Source organism: Diadema antillarum, unplaced genomic scaffold, assembly GCF_040938485.1.
Source record: "Diadema antillarum isolate AM-2024a unplaced genomic scaffold, OU_Dant_1.0 seq00000565_RagTag, whole genome shotgun sequence".
NCBI classification, from domain to species: domain Eukaryota; kingdom Metazoa; phylum Echinodermata; class Echinoidea; order Diadematoida; family Diadematidae; genus Diadema; species Diadema antillarum.
In genome coordinates, this window is record NW_027271504.1 from 1,581,290 (window position 1) to 1,607,075 (window position 25,786).

General features: G+C 39.5%; 1 protein-coding gene across 1 annotated transcript; it reads right to left on the minus strand.

Moving 5' to 3' along the window:
- Nucleotides 1-7,871: 7,871 nt before the first annotated feature.
- Nucleotides 7,872-25,772, minus strand: LOC139735212 (uncharacterized). The gene is made up of 18 exons (XM_071645970.1): nucleotides 25,748-25,772; nucleotides 24,101-24,324; nucleotides 22,892-22,993; nucleotides 22,094-22,249; nucleotides 21,336-21,483; nucleotides 20,635-20,802; nucleotides 19,666-19,874; nucleotides 19,014-19,191; nucleotides 17,973-18,269; nucleotides 17,070-17,384; nucleotides 16,356-16,679; nucleotides 15,519-15,839; nucleotides 14,705-15,304; nucleotides 14,051-14,162; nucleotides 12,613-12,845; nucleotides 11,658-11,720; nucleotides 10,385-10,487; nucleotides 7,872-9,364 (listed from the first exon to the last, which is right to left on the minus strand). The coding sequence occupies exons 1-18, from the start codon at nucleotides 25,770-25,772 to the stop codon at nucleotides 9,082-9,084; spliced, it is 3,861 nt and encodes a 1,286-aa protein (XP_071502071.1). The 3' UTR covers nucleotides 7,872-9,081.
- Nucleotides 25,773-25,786: the final 14 nt, after the last annotated feature.

Below are 25,786 nucleotides of genomic sequence, written 5' to 3' on the forward strand. Positions count from 1 at the left end.
CTGCTCTTCGTCTTTGCAGTTCGGGAAATGTGTCTGTGCTTTTTTTTTCGCGACGGACAGGGTGAAAGAAAACAGTATGTCAGTAAAGATCTTTACAATCATTAATGATTAATTCAGTTTCGAAGTTATTAGTTGAATCGCAATTAAATATTTTCTCTTCCTGCGTCTAAATGATCAACAATAAGGTCTACTTTATCCAGGCTAGCCTGTTCAGTGTAGTCACTGCTCTACCAGAGAGAGCCCTGTCATTATTAGTACCATAGCCATACTAGCATTGCTCGGTACCTATTTATACTTCTGGGTAAAAAAGGACATGGTGGGTAAAACATCTTGTTCAAGGACGTAAGCACTGGGTAGGAATCGAAATCGGGTCCTCCGACTGGGAGTCGGGAGTCTTATCCACTATGCCACAGCGCCCCCACTATGATATGCTTGTCCTCGAACTACGAATGGGACCACTAAACCTCTGTGTTCTGATATCTTACATTTTATATTGATGTTCTCTTCTTCATCTTCTTCTTCTTTTTCTTCAAGAAAGGACCGATATCTCTCTCGCGCTTTATCTCTCTCTCTCAAAAATGAAATTACATTTCAGGAATCTATAGACCAGACTTACTCGGTTTAGATCTGATAAATGTCACTTAAATTTGTTCGTTGCTTGGTAGAGAAATAATGCTTTCTACGTAGATAAGAGCCGCTGAAAGGCGTATTGTCTCAAGAAAGAACCAGAGAGTCACTTACCCATGGTTTTTAAATGGAACGCGCAATGAAGCTGGGAAAAAGCGCTTAAAATCCCGGAAAAAACTACTGCCGAGAGGAGTTGTCAACGTACTGCGAGGCCTTCTGTCGACAAGTGACACTGACTGATCCACTGGGGTGTCTTAAGTAGACTCCAAAGTTGGATAAAGAGTGACCGACATGTCTATCGCGGACAAATAGAACATCTTACGTAAGACGATTATGTTTGTGCAGTTGAATAGGAGTGGAATCTCTTTGCAATTTGTGCAAATCCATGCCTCAGGTTTATACCGCATGACAAATGAATAACGAGTATTATTTGTCTTGCTTTGACGTTCCATGCTCCAAGCCGGTCTTCCATAGTGTGAACATGTTGACAATAAACAAAAAAAAAAAAAAAAAAAAAAAACGCAGAGATTTTCTTTATTCTAAATGTTTGAAATCCTTTGTACCCATGCTCCGCGCCGCGGTGAAGTTATGTGCTCCATCACAATGTGTTGGAGATAATTTGCTTTGATAAATGAATACAGCACTTCTGTTTTTAAAATATTTTGTTTTATGACAACAAACCCAGCGTGAGCAGCTGCTCTTCCCTGTCCTTTTCAATATTTTCGGCATCATTTACTCAATGTGCAGAGAACAGGAAGCGCAAAAAATAATTATTCAATAAAAGAAAAAAATCGAGTTTTGTTACAGTGTTAAATGCTACTTAACAAGTAGAAACACGCATTAGCCAAAGACTTATTCCGGAAGATTTAACATTCAGTGTTATCCCTGGCGAACACAATACTCCTCGAATACGTGCAAAATTATGTCAAATTTCTGTGAGATCATAATAGACCTTTTTTTTTTCAGTCCTGATAATACATTAGTAACGAGAAAATTTGGGGAAAAAAACTGGAAGGACTTTATCCGTACCTTGTGACCTCCAAGTTCCATACAGGATTTCAAAATTCATCTTCGATTCAACTTAAAATTGTGAAAATCAAGAACCTCTTCTTTGGTATCCAAATCCAAACTCTATGGAAAAATCAACTTGGAGCTAGAGATATGCTGAGCATTCAATTGTCATATCAAAGAACTGACATACGCATAAATTACGAAGAGATTCCACTCCTCTTAATACGTCCCTCTTCGATCATCACGAATTTGCTTATACCACTGCCTGGTGGTCATTATCATGGAATGCTGTTACGAATAAAGTGGAAAAGTTTGGCTTGTAGAAAGTTAATGGAATGCTGTTATGAATAAAGTGGAAAAGTTTGGTTTGTAGGAAGTTAACATCACTTTTGCAATACTATATATAGTATCTCAAAAGTTGTGGCATTGTGCGAGAGCCTTGTGATGAGCAATGTACACCCATACCGTGGCGGATCCAAGGGTAGCACACCGGGCACCCTCTTTATTTTTTTTAAACAAAAGAAATAAAAGAAAAGAATTGGGGGAGGGGTGGGTGCACCCTCCCCCTTTCATTTTGTAAAGGTGCCCCCTTTTTACGTAATTCCTGGATCTGCCCCTACTATGTAGTAATGCCAAGGTGCATAATGTTATTATTGTACTCATCTTTCGCTTGTTGCGACTTCACAAGAGGAGAGAGAAGATCTGGTTGATCTTTAGAAGGCAGAGCTTGGCATAGTAAAGTAAAATAAGTTAAGAAATGATATGGCACACATTTAGGTTTAGCAATTAACGATTTTGTGACGTCTAGACAACAACAGAAGTCATGATGTATTTTCAACTTAGTCACCTTGTATGCATATTAACGGCATAAATCGATACACTCATCGGATGCCCAGACTTACTTAATTGCGCCAAGACACTAATTCATCCCGATTATTCAAAAGCTACTTTCCGTGTTTGTGATAAAAAAAGTAACTTTCATCATTCACAAAGGAAACACATTGATATCGTATATGTATTCAAGTAATTTGTCCACCTTACCTGTGTCTATATGCGACTAAACGAATCTGAATATAAGTAAGTCCAGACGGATAACACACGCTTGTCGAGAGGAAGAGAGAAAAAAAACTGGGGAAATTGGCATATATTATGCATTGAACCTTGCCAGTAGAACAATGACTGAAATGCCGCATCGATTATGACGTTGGTATCGACAATTATGACGACGACGATAACGATGACGACGACGACGACGACGACGATGATGATGATGGAAATGGTTTAAAATAGCCGTGGTGGCTGTGGAATTTATTATTTTTCGTGATACTTAGAGTGACATTAAGCGGTAGAGCGACGGTGATAATGATGATGGTTACCATGCAGATTGTAACTGAGTTTTATGTGATGATAACTTTGATATCGATGTTGATGATAATGATATTGGGGTATAAAGCTATGTGAGCAGTTGGGCAAAATTGCCTATAGCTGTCTCGTCCAGTGGCCGTCGTTGTGTAAGCGTCGAATCCTCAGTAGATAGGATGATCGAATGTTCAAGGGATTACCGAGATCAAAGAGGAATCGGGATTAAGTTATTTGCATAATATGCTATCAGACTATTTACTCTGTATCGTGACCGTTATTTAACCTCTATATCTGTATACCTAGACAAGTGGCAATCATGTCTGTTGGAGCAAGTAATGGCATGTTCTATTTAAAATACTGTTTGATATCAGTCTAGGAGGTTTATCCCTGTCATCTTTCAGGTGTTAGTGTCAGCGAAGATATAGTTGTTACGTAAGTTTTCGATGAATCGCTTACACGTGGCGGTAGTGCAAGGTTATGTCATACATTGAAGAGGTGGAAAGTCACTTTGACATTTGAGTCAATTCATGGCGCTATGATATAAGTTGAATGGTCAATTTTACGATATGAGGTCTCGTTACTGTAAAGCGCATATCTCACTGGAGGTTGTTCAGTCTGTAGCGCGTCTGCCTCACGATCCTAAGGACCCGGGTTCGAACCCGAGTCTCGGACTGTGCATACCGTCCCCTCTGGCAAGAGGCAAAACACTCTGCCCCTCGGATAGGGCATGAAATGGAGGTCCCGTGTGTGAGAGAGTCACAATTCATGCACGTAAAAGATCCCGCTTCATTCATTCATCGCAAAGAGCAGGGTGTTTATAACCCGGTGAAGTGGGCCCGCCTCACATCCACCTCCATGCACCCAACTGGACCCCATGGAAGACCAGCTTTGCATAGCTGAATATATAATCTTCTCGGATGGAAAAATGAACAAACAAACCTCGTCGCGATTGTCGCAACTTGCGCGACTCGAAAGGCCAAAATATGGCTTGCGCTCTCACTCTAAGAAGATGACTCCGTGCACGGTGACTTTATACACGTCTGCATAAGTTATTTGTCAAGAAGTAGCGGAGACATCGCCGCGACGTCGCGCAGTCGTCTTTTTCAGTCGCGGGGGCGTCTCCGCGACGTCGATCTCTGGTTGCCGGTCGCCAATGGGTCTTCGCAAAGTCGCGGAGACGAGTCGGAGACCTCGCGAATAAAATAAGTTTCCACGACATGGCCAAGTCGAGATGACTGGTAAGGGTCTCCGAAAAAAACAAAAAAACAAAATAAAACGAACATGCTCGATTCTCTCGCGACTTCCCGGAGACTCAGCTACATTCCAGTAGACGTCGAGGAGACGTCGCGGAGCCGTCTCCGCGACGAGGGAGACTAGAATCGCCACCAGGTCACCAACATTAGTTTCCAGCCCAAATGAGATACCAGGGGCGGATCCAGGAATTCTGTAAAGGGGGGGGGGGGGGAGGGGGGGGGGACTAATATTTGTGGTGCCATCTCCGAGTTTTATTTCATTATTTTTCTTTTTATTTCTTTTGTTTTTAACGAAAAATAAAGGGGGAGGGGGAGGGGGAGGGGGAGGCGTGCGCCGGTTGCGCCCCCCTCTGGATCCGCCACTAGCTACCCACTTTACGGAAGAATTAAAATCTATGAACAAAGCTTGTTCTCACATAGCCTGGAGTCCCAAACATGGTACGAAGTGTAACTTTAAAGGGATGTTGATGAAGCATTCATTTTGAAAAACTTTTATTTGTCTAAAATTGAGAAAGACATGCCTAATCATCAAAACGGGATAAAAGGCACAACCTAATGGATTTTTAGCTAAGTTAGCAACTTTTTCATGACAGATAAACTTAAAGGAACAATATCAATTGAATTGATTAGAATAAAGAATTACTATTGAAAAAAGGTAAAGACTGAACTCTCTTTTAAATGGAATATAAGAAACTACGTAATGTGGTAACATTGGAATTATGAAAACAAAAACGATCATTTTTGTTTGCTTGTTTTTAATGTTTCCCTAAAGCAGTGATGTCAGTTACGGTACACACATTACGCCAAATATAATAAACGGCTCCATCGCCTAATTACTCTCCCATTGTTCTGTATACGGTGTTTATCTAAATGTAATTTGAATGTCATTTATTCAAATATCAAATATAATTCAGCAATTCTATTCCCTCTACTTTAAAATAAATTTCAATTGTGTCATCATTCAGGTGAGAATACAGGGTATTCATTGTGATTTTATTTAAAACTAGAAATGTCGCTATGGCGACTGATGCCTCCGCCATAATGCATGATTCTCCCAATAGGTGTATAGTACAATGTCTTCACAATGTGTGATGACAGTTTCACATAACTGGCAAAATACCGAAATGACAGGTTTGTCAGAAATATCTTGAATGTTCACTTTCCTTGAACTGGGTTTGTTATAATTGTCTAAGAGTGCAGGTACACATATTTAGGGGATTGAGAATTTTTACTTGACTTCTGACGGACCCTTTTATAAGTTTATGAATTGAGTAATTTCCAAGGTATGAAGAAAGGGTGTAATTACAGTACAAAATAGATTTTTCGGGGGCATTGAAACCTGGCCTTTGACCCTTAACCTTTGACCTTTGACCTTCTGACCAGAAATGTCCCGGAGAATCTCCATTAGGTAATGCATGTATATATTAAGTTTTAAAACTAATAATGCTAGCATTGCATATACTAGTATATGAGGGAAATAGTAAAATTTTGAGGGGTTGACCTTGACCTTTGACCCCCTGACTATTGACCCATGACCCTTAAATTCCCTAGATAATCCCTGCCAGTCAGTACATGCGTATGACGTACCAAGTTCCATGAAGATACATTGAACCATTTGCGAGAAAAGTGATATTGCAACATTTTCACCTAACCTTTGACCTTTTGACCTTTGACCTTATGACATGAAACTCTCTCTGGAGAATCTTTACGCAGTAATACTTGTCTACACTAAGTTTCAAGAAAATACCCTTGGGCATTGCATAGATATGGGGGAAATAGCAACATTTTTTGCATTTGACCTTGACCTTTTGACCTTTGACCTCTTGTCAATGTCACTAAAATCTACTCAACTAATTTTCCCGTCATACATCATCCTTGGACCAAGTTTGGTGAAAGCTGCTTCATCTAGTTTTGAGTTATCACGTAAACAGATAAATTTTAGGATTTTACCTTGATCTTTGACCTTTGACCTCTGTCCGATTTCACTAAAAAACTATTCAAGTAATTGCCCCATCATGCATCATCCTCCGATAAAGTTTGGTGAAATTTGCTCGATCCAGTCTTGAGTTATCACGTAAACGGATACAATTTCATGATTTGACCTTGACCTTTGACCTTTGACCTTAGGCCGATTTCACCCAAAATCTAATCAAATAATTGCCCCACCATACTTTATACTTGGACCAAGTTTGGTAAAATTCCAGTCAATATTACTCAAGTTATCGCGTAAACGAAAGCGGACGGACGTACGTACGGACGTACGGACGGACGTACGGACGGACGGACAACCCGAAAACATAATGCCTCCGGCACCACTTCGTGGCGGAGGCATAAAAAGAAAGCGCATAAAAATATAGTGGAGGTGTATGTGCAAGAGTCAGTGGAAGTCTTGTGAAGTGATGGCGTGGTCATCTAGTCTAAAGTGGATATTTAATCAGATCCAATATCTCTGATTTGTGAAAATTCCATAACTTTTTCTTCTAGTTTTCGATTTAATACAACTCTTACCATAGTTTATTTGATCTCCTTAGGATGGTGTGGTTTTTCACTTTAAAGGCAAAGAATAATAAATGCCTTGCTACATAGATATAATTTCTTGCACACAGCCAGCATTTTGTTAACAAAAGTTCATATTCTATACGATGTTTATACTCATAATATACAGTATTTTGCTTGCCAAATACCACCAACATTCATCCACGCTTAAAGAGGAAGAAGGATCTTGTGAATAGTGACAAAAACAAAAACAAAAACAAAAACAAAAACAAAAACAAAAACAAAAACAAAAACAAAAACAAAAACAAAAACAAAAACAAAAACAAAAACAAAAACAAAAACAAAAACAAAAACAAAAACAAAAACAATAGCGCCATCTTCTGTCTCCCCTTGCGTTAAAGATTTGAGTGTTTGGCAAAAAAAAAAAAAAAAAAAACATCTTTGAAGTAGGACTAATCAAAGCCACATCACAAGTTGAAATCAAAGTCACACACACACAAAAGATTTCGTGCTCATCTTTTTATTCAACACAATTTCAACAATAAACAGTTATTTGGTAAGATCATACTTTGCATACAATGAATGGAGAAATCAAACAAATCAAAGGTATGGTACTCATGGCCTTTTTGTATTATAAAGCACATGTCAAGAAAAGTATTGTAACATAACTAATGAATATAACATTCCGCACTCATTTCTTCATTCAGCACAATTTCAACAACAAAAGGACACTTGATTAAGTCATTTATACTTTGCATAATATTCATGGTAAAATCAATCGAATCAAAAGTACTGTTTTCATGGTCTCTTGGTATACACATGTACACCTTGTAAAAATACACATTTCAAGAAAAGTATCGCAACAATCATGAACCATATGAATTTCCCATGAAAATATATTCGTCCCTTCAAAGAAAAAAAATGTTATGATTTTTGCTACTTACAAAATACGACACAAATATCACTCTTACCCAGCTTTGGCAAATAGTCCACTTTATTCAGGGTAAAGTACTGTACGATTCTCATAAAGACTAGCCTACTATAATCATTAATATATTCACAGCAGTGTGCAGCAATGCTTACGACCTCTTATTTATACGATTGATTTCATAAGGTGTCAAATAAAGATTCCTGTCTGTGTAAAGTAAGGCACAAAGTTCTTTGTAAGCAAGAGGAAAGAATGATTGCGTCCATTATACACTACGCAAGATTTGAATGCTAGCATATGACATGAAATAGAACCGCCTTGAAACATTTCAATGTGGGGGGGGGGGAGGGGTCTGTAAGATTCAACAGGGCATACTTCGCCCTTGTTATGTGAAATTATAGTGACAAGGAAAACCTACTGAAAAATAACGCCGAGCTGGTACCATTAAAAAAAAAAAGGTATCAAGTCTTGGCAATGACATTTTAAAACACAAATTTGCTTAGCTAGTTTCGTATTGATACTCAGTTGACACAAAATCAATGAAAGCACATTGTAGATCTTTAGCGGTCTGTCTGCTATCAAGAGTATCTGTACTTCAGGAAAAATATCCAAGAGCAAAATACACAGGATATGATTATGAACACATACTTTGGTAGTATGCTGAATCTTGAACACTCCAGTGGGCAATTCTCAACAAGGAAGGTTTATGATAATGGTGATTAAATTTTAACACGTGGAATAGTCCTCCCTAGTTATGGGATATAGGATGGAAAGATTAACAATGATGTCCATTGAAAATTGGGGTAAACTTTCTTCTTTTATTTTCTTCTTCTTCTTTTCATTAAGACAGTGATATTACGCTGACATATGGGTTCATTGACAATGATAACACGAAGTCTGAAATACATGCGATACTACTGGATTTTGTCACCCCTCAATATAAGATATACCATGACTTCCTAGCCATTTGTCAATGACTGTAAAGGTCTACAAACAGCATGTCGGTGTAATCTACATGAAAGCAAGAGTATGAACCAAAGGTTTGAGAACAACATTACATTACTCCATTACATGTGAAAATAAAGGATATATCTGTGTATCACTATAACACACATGCAGATACCGGGATAAATATTTCATATATATTTTGCACACAAGATAAGAATCTACCCTTGAGTACGACATTTTCTGTTTGTCTACGCCAGGACGCAAACATAAAAGGACAATATAAATCTTAGATACATCACGACCTTATAAAAGCATTTCAGTGCAGGAACACACTAAGATATACAATCATATCACATTCGATTTGTATGGAAGAACTAGCATAGAAATCACAAATATATAATTTCATTTTCAAATTTCAGCTGTTTCTATCAAGGAGGGCGTTCGCATTGAGCAGCATCAATAATCGTGATTGTAGGCCGCATTGTACCGCTGTACCCGCTCATCGACCGGACGTCGCCTTTCGTGCTGCACAAGCGGTCTAACTCCGCCGTCGTGCCTGTCGTTGCGGTCGCCGACCATGCTGATTCGCACGTGGCTCGGGTCGACCTCCTCAGCTTCTTGGTCGATTTCGGACGAGGAGAACGACCGGCTGTCGGCAGCGAACATGATGTCTGAGTTGCGGTAGCCTCTGACCCTACCGGCGTTGACTTTGTCAATTCTGGCCAAATTGGATCGACTCCTGACGACGGAAAATGAAGAAAAGCAGTGATTTTTAAATAAAAATTGATTTTGCTAGATTTGACAAGTAATTGAAATAACAATAATAGCATTAAAAAGAAGCTGTCTTAGTTTAAGATTTGTCGTCTAACATAATTATGAAAGTGTGCAAGTTGAAAGAAATAAGAAATGGAGACTACAATGAGTCGGCGTGAAAGAGTTTTTAAACTTACAGGCGTTTGTGTGTTGGTGCAATATTCATTCGGGAGAAACACTTTTAAGAGCAATGTCGTGGAAATCTGATCACTTCATATTTTTTCAAACAAATACTTGTGTCCTGAAACGCATACATGGTGAGGATCAACGAATATTTGAAGGAGAGAGAATTCAATCGTATTGCTGGTTTCATTCAGGAGACAAAACATTTCTGAGGTTCTCTGTATTCAGTATACATTCCGATTACAAAACTTGGCGTCTGTGTATCACATGGATTCCGTTTTGTTTTCTGTTAGGCGCATCTATTGACGAGATGGCTAGGAGAAATTCCATTCACTTCAGTTGAAAGGATTTCTGAAACTTTACGCGGGATTTTTGTTTACGTTTTCACTTCAGAGAATCTTTTAAACTTTACGCGGGAGTTTTGGTTTTGTTTTCACTTAAGAGGACTTCTAAAACTTTACGGGGAATTCCTGTTTTTGACTTCACTTCGGAGGATTTTTGAAACTGTACGCGGGAATTTGTTTTTGTTTTCACTTCTGAGGATTTTTGAAAATTTACTGGGGATTTTTGTTTTTTATTTCACTTCATTTCAAAGCATTGTTGAAACCTTATGCAGGATTTTTGTTTTTGTTTTCACCTCGGAGGATTTTTGAAACTTAATGAGGGATTTTTGTTTTTGATTTCTCTTCACGTGCAGGATTTTTGAAATTTTACCAGGGATTTTTGTTTGTTATTTTGATTGTTTGCTTGTTAGTTTGTTTAGGTGTTTGTTTGTCTGTTAATTCGTTTGTTTGTTTGTTCGTTTTTGGGACTACTACTTTACCTCTTATATTTCTGGTAGATAGATACGACGAGGAAGACCATGACGATGATGAGGAATAAGAAGGCAACAGAGAGACCGATGAGGATGTACCGCCACGGCGTGTCTGGAGAAAGAGAAAATTAAGAGATTGCCGGGTGAGTGATTAAGCGACTTATTACGGCAACTTATTCCTTAAGTCTGATGCCCATTACCACACACACAAAAAAAAAAAGAACAGAAAAAAGAAAAGGATCTTTAAGTAACGCGACTTCAATGCACACGCTGCTTTGTTTTGTGTTTTTGCATGTGTGTGTGTGTGTGTTGTTGTTGTTGTTGTTGCTTTTTCATGTAATTTAGCTGTGGTCCCGAAAGACTGTGGATATATGAATCCCTCATGGCCTTATACACTGTAATTACGTTGAATGAGACTTTCCTCTCTATACGTACTGTAGTACAGCGTACATTATGAAGACTATTTTGCTTTGAATCCACTTTGCGATGCGCATCATTTTTGTAACAGTTTTTACGCTGTAAACGCATTTTGATTCCTGGGTCTTTATGTATTGTCATGGATGTATTTGATAATGTCATTTACAGTCGAGAGTCCAGCAAATTTACCATTATGCTAAGCCGTGCAAGAAGAGAAGTGTGAAATATATTTTCTCATTCTCCTCGACGTTACATAAAGCATCTTTTGCTTTCATTAAAAAAGAAGAAGCAAGTAATGGTCGAAAAAACATTCTACATAGCCGTCTATCCGATCCACAACGTAGTACACATAATTTCATTACCTAGCCGATCAAAGAAGGATTGATTTAACTTACAGGTCATCAGGCGCTGTCATTGACCTCAAGTACTAATTATGTTTTCCGAGTTACACAACAGAAACAATTCCCGAGAAAATCGCAGGAACGTGGAAGACAGGGGCATGTCTGGCATAACTACGCAACTGATTGACAAACTTCTCTTCACCAGCGCAAATAAACACCGATTATTTAGTGTTTAAGTAACAGCCATGATAAAAATTATGATTAAAATAATAATGATAAAATCATGGGTATAAATAGTGTATACTCGTGTGATACTCAAACCCGCGACCTCACCATTCCAATAGACTACCAAGCTTTCGCCCGATAGCCAATGATGGGTTCTGATCCTTCGTAGCAGCGGGTACTGGTATTATGGGTCATTAATTTAAATACGCACATATTCATGGCTGGTTTGTACAAACGAGACGACGGAACATCACTTGCAAAAAAAAAAAAAAAATCTTCACCAAAACTACCATTCTTACTTGTTGATACAGGCGTTCGTGTGGTCAGTTCGTCTGTTGTCACCCTGGGTGTTGAAACCACTTCTGTAACACACAAGAAGTGACACAATTAGCGACAGATTAAATTAAGACATGAAAGGCAGTTTCTTTTTGTCATATGAAAGGCTACTTTGAAAAGAAAACACAACAAAATTGGGCAGGGTCAATGAACTTCCATCGCTTCTGATTTTGTTTGTGTTTTTTTTTCCAAGTGAAAAGGGTTAACACAATTTGGTAATTTTCAGATAAACTTCGTTATCTGTTACAAGCAACTTCCTTGCATCGGAAAGAGAAATTAATAGAAAAGAAAGGCAAGGGAAGAAAGTATACATGCACATGATTTCATTTACTGCGGGAAAATATCACTCCTCCACAACAATTTTTTTCAACAAAAAGTTTCATTTCACTAACGGCCCTGCCTATCAATATGTTACAAAGGCTCAAACATAATGCGATTTCCTTTCTCATAATAACGCATTCTTATGTAGGGCCTATATAATATGCATAATTTTATGCAATTTAGTTACATATTATGTAACTAAATTGCATAAAATGACAACTTTGTCCAAAACGAAACAGTACTGATTCATCTGAATTTGATCAACATCACTAATTTTAAAACAGAATGAAAACACGAAAGTCAGGGAAAGATATATTTTGCATTCATGGATGAATATTCTGGTATCAACGGGGAAACTGTACAACTTCTGACCTACATGTATAAAATAGTTACATTGATATGTACGAAGTTCACGTAATATCTATGCCTCTTTCGTATGCTGAAATCTTCTTTGAGAGATCAACTCTGCATGACTCGACTCGTAATTCCTGCTTTACTTGTCAGCATCGCAATATTGTCTTTGGCTTTATCTCTAAGTACAAATCAAACTTGCGCGCACGTTTTCATGCCCGAAAGAAGTCAAGTCAGAAAACTGACCTTCTTCACAATTGATGCCCTGCTGTCCCGTCTGGCACGTCAGGGCTTCAATCTCGGCACTAATTCCGACATTCGGTGCGATGTCTGCTCGTTTCCTCCGCCCAGCGGTGGTCGACCTCCTCGTCAGAATTCTGATGACGTAGGACTGGTTGACATCGAGACTTCGCACCGTGTACAGCCTGGATGTTGCCGTGAGCTCAGTGGAGTTGAACCACTCCGTTGTGGAGAGCAGTCTGCGCCATAAAAAGAAAACATTGCATTATTTCGTTCTTCAGTCAGCAATGAGTCTATAAAACAGGAAAAGTGTTTCTATTAAACATCCCCGCACAAAATTATAAACACACAAACTCACACACACACACACACACACACACACAAACACACACGCATGCTTTATACAGGCGTCACACTGTCCCAAAGTTGAGCAAAGATGGACACCTGATAAAGGAAATCTTCCAATTCGGCTCTAACCGTATAAATATCGGGTTATTCGTGAGTACATCTTAAAGCCATCTTATAACCGCCGGGAGAGTTTCCCAGGCTGCTATCAGAAGGTTGTACTTGTTTTGGCTTTTGATCGGCTTTCAACCAGGCTCGGGACCAACTTCGCGCGAATTGAAAAGGTCTTACTATTTGTACGAAATCAAGAGTTTGTAGATGTGGGTTACTAGCTCTAAAATAAGGAAATACATGTCTGTGAAACAATAAAACAATCCCTGGAGCGCACACAGCTTAAATAGCGTGAAGGCATGGACAGACTATTTCATTTCATTTCATTAACTACCAAAATGTTACAACGTAGTTTATTCGTACGCAAAATACTTCATACTTTCAGTAAGAAATAAAAAGAAATCGTTACATTTTAGCCAATTTTGTCAATTTTTAAAGCAAGCAAAGAAAGTAGACGAATACATGTCTGAGAAAACTAAAGGTTTTGTATCTAACTTTAATTGAAATCGCATTTACATTATCTAATTGTTTCGCAGTTGCCTGTCAAATTTTGATCATTTGTCTTTATGTACTGTATGCAACATTTATTTTGTACCCGAATGTTTATATGAATAAAATTTCTATGTGAAAAAAAAATGGACAGACTATTCAAATGACAAAGTTTGTGAGTTTGACCTGAAGGCTTTATAGTGTCTTCTTTCCAGTGAAGACCTACACGGAGAAGAACTCGCAGCTGCGATGGTTGCCATAGGGTACAGACTACTGATGACTGCAGCGGATCTTGATGAATGATGTATCAGGTATACCAACGTTTGTCGATTCTCACCTTTCCATTTGCTAATTCATACGTTTGAGCGTACGTTCGTTTTTCTCCTCCCCATTATTTATGAACGGAAACATTAAATGATGAATGAATGAATGAATGAATGAATGAATGAATGAATGAATGAATGAATGAATGAATGAATGAAAGGTTACTGTTCCTCACCGGTACTGCACCATGTGCCAGTCTGCGTCAAGTTGAAGGCTCCATGTCACAGCGAGGGAAGCACTAGTAGCTGTGTCCAGGACAACATCAAAGGCACCGACGTCCATGTAGTCTACATGAGGTACGATAATGATAGCAGTATTCATAGATTACATGCGATCTGAAGTATACTGGAAGAGTAATATTCATACTGAGAATCACAAATTACTGTCACACTTCTGTTTACCACACCGTATCTCCTAGGTAACGGACTGATGCCAAATGATAAGCTTCTCACGATCACATTCGTATTCACAGCAGACAGAAAATTCTGAAGGTATAATGTTGCGGAAATAAGATAGCTTCTAACTTGTGCAAGTATAACAACACGATATACATGTACGTGTGAGCCATCTACACAAAACTGCCATGCCTAGGACAAACTGGAAACAACGTCAAATCAAATCTACGACACAAACAACAAAGGGAAGGCCTCGACAACATTCCAAGAGTATCGAAATCATTGCAGTTTCACCCTCTGAAGTAATTAACGATTACAAGGTAAGAGAATATCAATTCTAGCAGAGTCGTCCCTTGTGTTAAAGGATGTTTGTTGGTAATAAAGTTTCGTCATAAGAAACTTCGGAATTTGCCGATTTTTAAGATTATTCTAACCTGTATCACACGACGTCTCTCCAGCAAAACCTCGTACACAGGTCGAAGCAATTACTACGTTGGAAGGAGTCAACGACTGGCTGCCCTCGAAGAGAACTCGCAGCTCATACTCGGTTTCTGCACTCAGACCGGCTAAGACATAATGCCCGCGCTCCAGGGGAACCATGGAACCGTTGTTCCATTCGCTAGCACCGGTCAGCCGGTACTGCAGGAGGACGTTGGTGACACCAGTGGGAGATGTCCACCGGGTAGTTATTGAGAGGCTATTGACGTGCGAGATCTCGAGTTGGTATGCCTGACCCACGGTGGTTTGCGCAGGATTTGTGGCAGTGGTTGACGAAAAAGATGTTGTCAGTCTTGTCGTGCCTGGACCAGGGGTCGATGGTGTACTTGACACAATCGGGGTAGTTGTCGGCATGGAAGTTGTGATTGGTGTTGATGTGGAAGATGGCGTTGTTGCAAGTGGAGTTGAAGTAGTGAGAACAGAAGTTGTCATCTGGGTTGTATCTGTGGCCACAGATGTTGGTTGAGTGGTGGATATTACTGTTGTGGTGTCTACTGCAGAGGTGGAAGCCGACGTTGTCGTATCAATTGCTAGAGCTGCGACAAAACAAAATGAATATTACCAAAGTCATCCGCAGAGTAGTACGCAATTTATCGTTCTCAATTCCATTTGATTTTTTTTTAATTATGTGTCACGGCTTCAGAGTTTATTACGATTCCCATCGACACGCACACGTAACAGGGAATAAATTGAGTGAAGAATTGACAGTGTCGTGTTTTCCAAATTAATACATTATGATGCAATGCTTACCGATCTCACAGTTCAGGCCCTCGAACCCGGAAATGCATGTCTTCATCCGTAGAATGTCACTGTAGGAGACTGTACCGTCAGCTCGCATGACCGACACCCTCACGTCGTAGGCGGTGTTCTCTGCCAGCGACTCGACCAGCACATCCGTCTCTGTAGGCTGAAGGGTGTCCGAGCTGTCCCAGGGTAGGGAGAGGTTGACAGGAGCCAGCTGGTACTGTACTTCAGCCCTGAGGATGGTGATGTCCACCTTCCAGGTGATGTTGAGCGATGAGCTGGTGGCCTCTAACAGCCGCACGTTGAAGGCACCCACCACAGAATAATCTGAAGTTACGTACAACACAGAGAGTTTATAGTACTCTTGGCATTGTCTGTCGGATAGCAATACGTGATGCGAATTAGAGTATAATTATGCACATGATCTGTTGACCTTGGCATAAGAGAACATGCCATGTTCAAGTCATCTCGATTTGGAAAGTCGTGCATTAGCAGTCGCAGGACGAGGGAAAAGTAACTTCATTTTCGCAACGAAACTGAGGCATCATGCACTTTACCTGAAGGGAACTAAGTCGCGAAGAAACTGGATTACATCATAAACTCTACAAGTGAGGACAAGTCTAGAGCTACTGCTGTTGCTCCTGGTTGCCTGTGAAGACGCTTCACTACATAGATTATTCATATGACACGCAAAGACTCACATCTTAACAAAAAAATAATATCCTTTGTGAAGTTTTTTGCTGAAACTTTCGTCTATCTCTTTCATACCTACCGCTAGTTTAGTTGTACAAATTCAGTATACTTTTGTTGGGTTAACTTTTTCAGGTAACTTGGACCCCTTACCAATCTCACAGTTGGCCCCCTGGAAACCCTCGGGACAGAGGGTAACTTGGTTTGTCTCTCCGAAGTCTTCTTGAGTACCGTTGATCAGCTTCAGACGATAGTCGTAAGTCCTGCCAGGGGTTAGTCCGTCTATGTTGTACAGGCCCCGATCGGCGGGTACGGGATCACTCTCGGTCCATCCGTCAGCGGTAACGAATGTTCGGGCCTGAAAACTTGGCAGCGCACGGTACTGGACGGCTACGAGCTCAACATCCACATACACCGTCCAAGTGACTGTGACAAAGTCACTGGAAACTGTGTTGATGCCGGTATCGATGGGAACATCTGACCGGGAAGAGAAGACATTCGATATTGAAACACTCTGCCTGTAGTTTTTTAAATAATTGATCATCTGTTTCGTTTATGTATCTGTGCGCACGTAATTTTTGCAAACATGTTAATATCTTTGCAATGACATAAGCTATACAAACGACAAATATTTATGAAACATGTATTTTATATAATTCATTTAAATCAAGTATACAGTACAGACTTTTTTTTCACTATTATGTAACCATAAACATACAACCCACTACTGCCATGGATCTTCAAGTGATTTTGGTATTCTGTTTAAAGATTTTGGTCGGTTTCTCAAGGCAAGAACCGATTCCTGGATTAGTATAAGTGTATAGCAACCTGACGCGATACCAATGAGGAACTCGAGAGCTTTCATACCTCCAGCACAGTTGAGCCCAACCGTTCCTCCGCGGCATGTCAGCAGGAGCAGAACGGCGCTTCCCGCTGCGTCGCCGTTTGTCTGCCCGATGAAGACTCGCACCTCATATTGGGTAAACTCGTCCAGGCCCTGGATCGTGTCGCTCGTGGCTGTCACCTCCAGATTAGTACCGTTATCCCATGGACTGCCGGCGTCAACCCGATACTGGAGACGCACGAACTGGATATCCACGAAAGGCAACTCCCACTCCAGTTGTAAGGAGGCGCTGGTGGCGTACAACAGGTTGAAGTTGTACGCACTAAGGGTACTGTAATCTGATTTTTCAGAGGAAAGAGATGTGGGAAGAGGAAGAGTGGATTAGCCTTTCTCATACAGTGATCGCTCATGACTTTCACTACACGACAACTTTGAAGCATTTCGTGCATGCAAAATAAAACGTGACACCCGCTGCCCAGAACGATTAAATCAAAACGATTGAGGGAATAGGACTAAATTTTTACAAAGTTCTGAACACCTAAAAGATATTTTATTTTGTTCCCACGCACATATGGATGCACCTCGTTCTCTTTATTTTTTATTTTTTTCGTTTTGTTATTCCACGCAAATAAGTAGAACATGTACTTTGAAATTCATCACTACTTATTTTTTTAATATACGCTTCTAAACAGATTATCAAATTGCATCAATGACATGTGGCAGTGACTGTTCTTTTCTTAAACTCAAGAATTTCAAGAGTTCCACATTGCTTTATTTGTACTCAACTTGTAATAGGCAATACCAACTTTTTGTCCCTCGTAAACTCAAAGAGTTGTCAATTCAGCAAACGGTAAACTTTTGTCAATCCGTGATTTCCCACTATGAGTGCAAGGTGCGAAGTGTGAAGCAACGATCTGTAGGCCTACCTGTTTCGCACGCGACGCCCTGAGAGTCGCTGACGCAAGTGTCGTAGACGTTGATGACGGACCGCGAGTAGAAAGCTTCTCCCACGAACACGAACCTGACCTCGTAGGACGCGGCCGACTCGAGCCCACTCAGGATGACCAGTTCACGCTCCCCGGCGACTTCCGAAGAGTTCATCCAGGTGGTGTCGATGCCCTGAAGACGATACTGGACGATCACGAAGACAACTGTCTGCTGGACTGTCCATGTCAAGGTCAACGACGAGTGACTGGCCATGATGAGTGTGATGTTGTAGCCAACTAAAAAAAACAACAACAACAAAAAAAACACAAATCAGCGTCATCACTTGCTGTCAATGCATATGATGATAATAGACAAACAAACTGTACCTTTGAATTAAGGCGCCTGCACACTGAATTTGGTCCGAGTCATGGAACTGCCCGTTCCGGTACGACATTCCGCGCAAAAATGGTACAACGTTGTGCGCAAAAACAGCACAACCTTGCGCGCAGAAACGGCGGAAAAGAACTGGTTGTGTACTATCCTAATGCAACTGTTCACATCAAACACGCATCATATGAGCGATTTGATAAGGTCGGGGCAAGGGAACCGGAACAGGCGGATTCGGTGTGACGGTGGCCTTTACATTACGTATGAATAACCATGCTCCGCGGCTATCATACCACGTATGTACAACATTAATTTCAGACTAGCATGTCAATAGAGGCTGACTAATAAGGGATGATCAGTCTTTCTGTAATCATAAACCACGACGCCTATATACAATTGTACTCTCCAAAGCTCTGTTGGTTCCTAATCGTTTGCTTTATTCTGTTTTGGCGTTTGTTTTTGTGTGCGTGTGTGTGTGTGTTTCTTTTGTTGTTGTTGTTGGGTTTTTTTGAAGGGGGTGTACAAAAGCCATCTATTGATTATGACATCCCCATTTCCTATTCTAATCTCTAAAAAAGCTTGTACAATTACAATGACGCGCAATAGTGTCATCATGGAGATAGACAATCAATAAAAGAGAATCTCCGACTCACCAGTGGCATTGTAACAGATCGCCTCGCCCGAATCCTGACAGAAACACGCCCTCACACCGTCTCTCAAGTCGCACACTCCGTTGAAGGAACACTGGATATTCTCACAGGACATCAGCTGGGAGATACCGTCACACACGCATCGCTCCTGGCAACCTTCAGTGATGTACTCCTCACCGCTCTGTATTCAAACATACGAGAAAGTTCAGTTACAGTATCAGTGGGTTATACACAATTGTATGTCTGTTTTCAAAACCTACTGTATATGCCAATCTTTTGAAATCTGGTGCCTAGATAATCATCCCTAAATTTGATGGCTATGGAAAGAAATGTAAACGTGAGAAAAGAATTTTATTCGACCAATAGGTAATTTCATACCTGCACACACACAACAGAAAACATACAAACTATCAAATAATAATACAGAAACACGTCACATATATACACACATCAAGAATATGAATTTACTGATCAAAGATGATATATTTCTGATAAATGCTTGAATGAAGCATTATTTATCTAATCAGGTACCAGAGATAGTATGACTACAGTGATACCAATTGGAAGACAGAGAGAAAGAAAAAAAAAGATAGATAACAAGATAGATAGATAGATAGATAGATAGATAGATAGAAATATTTGAAAACTATCTTACCCTGAAGTAGAGGCCATCATAGGTACATCCACACTGGCTGTCCACCACACACTGACCATCTTTATAGACGAAACCATCATCGCACGCACATCCCGATGTACATCCCAAATCCAGGTCGGAACACTGGGAAATTGTCCCAAAGTCACCACATGAGGGCGGGCACTCAGTGATGCAGGTACTGTACGCCGAGTTCAGTGGGCAGACGTATGCTGTATACATGTAAATGATATGTAGAAATACCATACGCTGTTAGTATCTTTGCACAAAATATCTTATAACGGTCAAGTGCATGTTTGAGAGCAGCATAAAAATATCTTTTAGCACACATTGCACATCATCTAAAATGGAAAGAGAGAATAAGAGTTACACTCTGTTATTTCCTTCTTGTAACCAAATATGAAATATTATGAACCTTAACATGACACAAGGCTTTCAAAAGGTATAAAAAAAATCCACTTTGAGCAAACAAAGTCAAATACATTAATGCATAAAAGGAAAAAAAATTAATTTCATCAATCTAATGAACAGACTTAGAATCGGAAGCCCAGAACAAGACAGGTCAACAGAGATGGCTAATTAACCGAGAGATGAGAGAAATGTATACAAACAGAGAGATGGATTATGAGAACTTGATTGATATACTGTTGATTAGAGAGAGAGAGAGAGGGGGGGGGGGGGGGGAGTAGGGGAAGTGACAGAAGAGAGAAAACTGTGTGTACACATCAGTCTGATCTAAATGAACATATTGTAGAAAATATAAATGGAGCTACCATAACCGGGTAGATAAACATGGATGACGGGGAAAAAAAAAAGATAGGAAAATGATGGAGGGAGGAAAAGAGACAATAATGAATGATGATAGCATGATCGATAGATTTACAGAGGATGAGAAAATAAAGGAAAGATGATTAGAATGAGAGAGTGATGGAGTGAGGGACAGAATGAGAGAGATGCATTAAGTAGACTTACGACAAGTGTCATTGCTTCTCCAGTCAGTCTGTAGCTCGCATCTCGTGGCGTAGACTTCGATGATATTGCAGAAAACATCTTCGTCCCCATCCGTTGCACACATGGAGTAGACGCAGCTCTCATAGTAAGTGTCCAGTGGTACGCTAGCATAGCACGCTCCGAAAAGAGCTGTAGAAAACATGTTCACGATAAAATCCACATCAATTTATAGATTATGCAATCTATTGTCACTACGTTCCAACAATTACAACTACATAAACCCATACATATTAGTAGCCTTACAATAAACACGTGTAAAATAAGGAACAAAGAGTAACATGCAAGGTTCAGTATTAGCCTTAACGTACACATTTATGAGCTTTGTGGAATATTAGTGTTTGAAATAACTATCCTATATGTCTGATCAAACCAATTACAATAAACTTAATTCTTCTACATCAAATCAATGGGAGGGAGAGGGAGGAGTTAAAGAGGAGAAAGAAGGAGGGGGAAGATTGCTACAGAGCTTAAAACGTGAATTGATTATGCATCCATAGCGTCAAAACATTTTTTCCTAGTTTTAAACCTACAAACACATCGGAGCTCTACACACAGTTGTAAAATATGAAATTGTATCGATATTTGCAACAATAAAAAAAACCCAAACAAACAAACAAACAAACAAACAAACAAACAGTTATTTCATGTGATTTTGTCTTTACCTGTGTCGTTGAGGATTGCTGAGCACTTGGCGACCGCCTCGGCCTGGCGGGTAAGATCAGAGGCGCAGGGATCGACGTCAGTGGGCGTATCCGGGCAAGCGAGGGCAGCATCATTCCAGCTGTCACCAAACTCTTCTACAGTGGAAGCCTGGGACGGGATACACACATACGCACATATGTGTTCATTGGTAGTTGACCCTTGTACCCCAAGGGGATGTCACGACAGGGTACAATGTACTCAGCAGTTACACATGTATGAGTAAAGTGGTTCTGTATGAATCTGTCTCACTCTGTGCAAACTGCCTTGGTACTGCAAAGCTAAAATTTATGTCCTTTCAATTGTCCATGTCAATTGTCACAGTAAACACCAAAGAAAAGTACAAGAGATATATTTTTAGACTTAAATGTGACAATGTATCACGGGAAAACTTCAAATTCACATGTGTTTACTAAACGAAGTAATAATTTTACGCCAAAATCATTGAACAATCAGAACAACGCCTCTACAGCATTCGATTTCATATCAGCACTAGCTGGGGCAAATTATTTTCAACATTATAGATGTCCATCAGTACAACCTGAAATGATGATGACAATAATATGGTACTACTCATGCAACACCTTGTATATCCCTCCCAAATGATAATTAAAATTATTCAAATCTAAAATAAGCTTTCAAGTATTCTCAGATCACAGCTTGGCAAGTGAGATTGTTCTCCAATACGAGGAATAAAAGCTTGTTTGTTTTATCTGTATACCTGGGTCCCGTTGGGCAGTGCCATGTCGTTTGAGGCCGCTCCGTCCATGTCTCCACAGAGCCCACACACCGTTCCGGTGTAGTACTCGGAGAGCCAGACCTCCGCCGTGCTCACTCCGTCCCATCTCACAGCCAAGTCGATGTCCGTCATTACCACCTGTAACAGACGGCACAAGCCCACAGTGAGGGTGATGATATTGCACTACTCATGTAACAAGAGTTACATCTCTTATTCCCTAGAGACCTGCTATCAATAATATTCCATTCATTATGAAGTCCCCATTTGCATATCTGGGGCCAAGTTGGGCATCATGAGTAAAATGTTTCATCTTGACCGGAATCAAGCTCAAAACTTTGGTTTAAGAGTCCAGCACACTCTCTATTCTCAAAAAATAACAAACAAACAAACAAACAAACAAACAAACTAACTAACAAACAAACAAACGAACAAAAAATCAAACAAACATGAGACAAAACACTTGGCATGGATCCTAAGAGTCACAAAGGGACTGTGATAATGACAAGTGATACGTTATCATTCAATCGATAATACTTTAAGTAGCTTTTGCACTGAGCACGTAACAACACAATCGGCATATTTTTGGAAAAAAAGACTACAGGTAATGCAAATGCAACTGATAAGTACTCGTAATCGTTACATATACCTTTCGCATCTCATTTAAAAGATTAATAAAGAAATATACTCTGCGTTTGTAATAATGTCACATTATTTTGTCAGGAATTTACTGACAGCACAAAACATCGTATATGCCAACTCCACTTCGATAAACTGCCCTACCGTATATTCCCCGCTGCGCGTCACGTAAACATTGTTCCTGTAGAACGGGATGTTCACTCGCAGGCCGTCTAGCAAGACATCGGTCGTTGTCAAGGTGATCACCTGTAATATACATATATGAATATAGAAATATAAACGCACATATTCTCTAATTCAGTCTCTCTTCCGTATCATATTTCACAGGAATAACATAATCCTTGCCAATTTTTTTTTTTCTGTGCATCGATGATCAAGGCCAAATCTTTCACCTGCGTGTCCAAGCCAGAGCTGTACATCAAGTAGTTGCATATAATTATGCTGGTATACATTCTATCACTTGTATGGCATTCACTCATTTAAGATGAGTTTATGAAAGTGCTCACGTACGCTCTCGATACTTCCTGTTCAACTAATCATTACCGGTATATGCCGCACAGATTAATCAATACAGGTTTTTCGCCTTTGTTATTTCATTCCACGGTTGTTGCTACTTGCTGCAATGCCACAGTGCCCGTAATATCTTAAACTTTTGTTTAACCAGGATGTTCTACATTATACGAGCGTCACTGCTTTTCTTTAGTGCTAACAAACGAATTTCTTTTTGTTTTTTGTCATTAAAAAGATTAACAACCCATACTCTGACACTATGTGTAAATGTAGATTACTGATATCTCTATAAAGCCATCAATATCTTGATAAGAATCAGATTTAAGATCCTTGTCTTTTGATCCAGTAAACTTCTACCGCATGCCCTGATCTCTCGTCATAACCCCTGCACAAGGAACCATCAATTAAGTGCAACAATTAAAACTAATAACTCTCCCGCTTGGTATTCTCCCAGCGTTAAACACAAGAAATCCGAGACAAAGCTTGATATCGAATATCTTTACTCAAATAAATGTACATTCCCCGCTACTTGTTCACCTTTTCTTGCGATCTTCCAAGACAAGTCGTTGATTCTTCTATACATATGTAGATACATTTCCGTAACCTTAAAGTAACTAAAGGCTGCCACCGTGTATTCATTTTTTTGTTATCGTTTCTGTCTCTTTTCATAGTCCTTTCACTTTGTTAAAAATACACAAGCATACATGTACAATGTACGTGGCTATTATGCTTGTCTTTTTATTTCTCACTGGAAATGGAGTTTGTTGTTTTTGTTTGTTTTTTGTTTTGCTGTTGATTTTGTTTTTAAATTGAACTTCTACTTGAATTGAGAGAGAAACTCACAAGCCCTGCAACGTTGACTGTCAGCTCCCTCGTGTAGGTGACATTGTCTACACTGTCCTTCTCGGCTCTTGCCGTCACATTGAAAGTCTGATCGGTGGTACCATTATTGGCGCAATCCGTGGTGACCAGTGTATGCACACAGTCACCTTGGAAGGTGTAATCCCAGTCATCGAAGGTGACATAGTGGGGGCCGCCATAGACGGTACAGACTTGAAGGTCATATACTGTAATGCAGAAAATCAACGACACACACAAGTACATTCACAGATTTAGAAATGGATGCTATACACGAGTGAAAATGCATGACTGTATAGTTGATAACTTATCCGCGAGGGGAATTGGTAGATTCATCTGTTTTTGGTGTCGTACACTTACTCATATGATTCACTCTCGTTTTCATTTTGGCAGATGAAAGAAATTTATGCGTCGAATACTTGTAAGAGCCGGGCCAAAGTTACGAACAACTTACGAGCGACTGGTGATCAGTTCTGATGTGCTATACTTATCAGAATTTCCATAATTCAGCACAAGAACTGATCACCAGTCGCTCGTAAGTTGTTCGTAACTTTACGAACAGCTTTATGAAACACCCCCTGGTTATAGCCATAATTCATTAGCTGCGAAGATCATATTCATTCAAGAAGATCATATTCACTCTGAAGAAGATTATATTCAGTCTGAATATATAATCTGTCTGTTCTGTTGAAATTGATATTATCTGATCGTGATTCGTGATCAGCAAGTAAAGTTACAAACAATGCTACTTGGCAAATCATGATTTCGAGCAAATTCACTGTACATTGTTTCTGGAGAAACGTACTATAATTTGTAATCTCTTTCGCATGGGTATGTCCAACATTTAAAGGGATCTATCGTTTTGATTGAGATCTAATTTCAGGTTTCTAACATTTTTTGGTGAGATAATGAGAAATTTCTTATGAAATATGCAAGAGCATGTTATTACATGAGGAATTCAACGTTTATTTGATTAAAATTGGTTTTGAAATGGCTGAGATATCCAAAACAGAGCGATTCTACTAAAGTGTGGAACCCACATTTTATTACGATCGTTTTGTTTTACTTTATTTTTGGATGTTTCAGTCATTCCAAACCCGATTTTCATCAAATAAACTTTGAATTCCTCTTAAAATGGTATGCTCTGTACTATTTCATAAGTGTTTTCTGGATATCTCGCATAAAGTTAAAAGCTCAATTCTCATCTCCACCAATACTGTACCATCCCTTTAATATGCAATCGCTGCGTAGTATGTCCTGCCTTCATCACACTACACGTTTTCAAGATGTCGAACAAAATCGTTATTTTGACAATGTCTAATTTTAAGAAACATTATCATCTGTGTTTCCCTACGTATCTATCTCTTAGGCGTAATTTCATTGTTTGCAAATACCAGTCATAAGAAAATGATAATTTCATATCTTCTTAAGACGTAAAAATACTATGATACGAAGGATAGATATACTGAAATATGTGTGCTAAAGTCTATGATAACGTGTTTTACGAATAAGCCGAAGAACACGGTTTTTATATCTGAATAAGACGATACTGTACGTTCAGAAGGAGAGAGAGAGAAAAAAAAAATAAATAGGAACTATGACAATATACAGAGTTTTTAGCGCATGAAGTACCACTGCCCTTTTCACGTGAAGGCATATCGTTTCATACAG

Bases quoted from the DNA above. Each gene is read 5' to 3' on its own strand.
- LOC139735212 (XM_071645970.1), bottom strand. From the start codon at position 25,772: ATGCCTTCACGTGAAAAGGGCAGTG. The intron at 19,192-19,665 runs GTAAGATAGTTT...GTTTGAATACAG, and splicing joins ATGATGGCCTCTACTTCAGG to AGCGGTGAGGAGTACATCAC. The intron at 16,680-17,069 runs GTATGAAAGCTC...CTTCCCGGTCAG, and splicing joins TGGGCTCAACTGTGCTGGAG to ATGTTCCCATCGATACCGGC.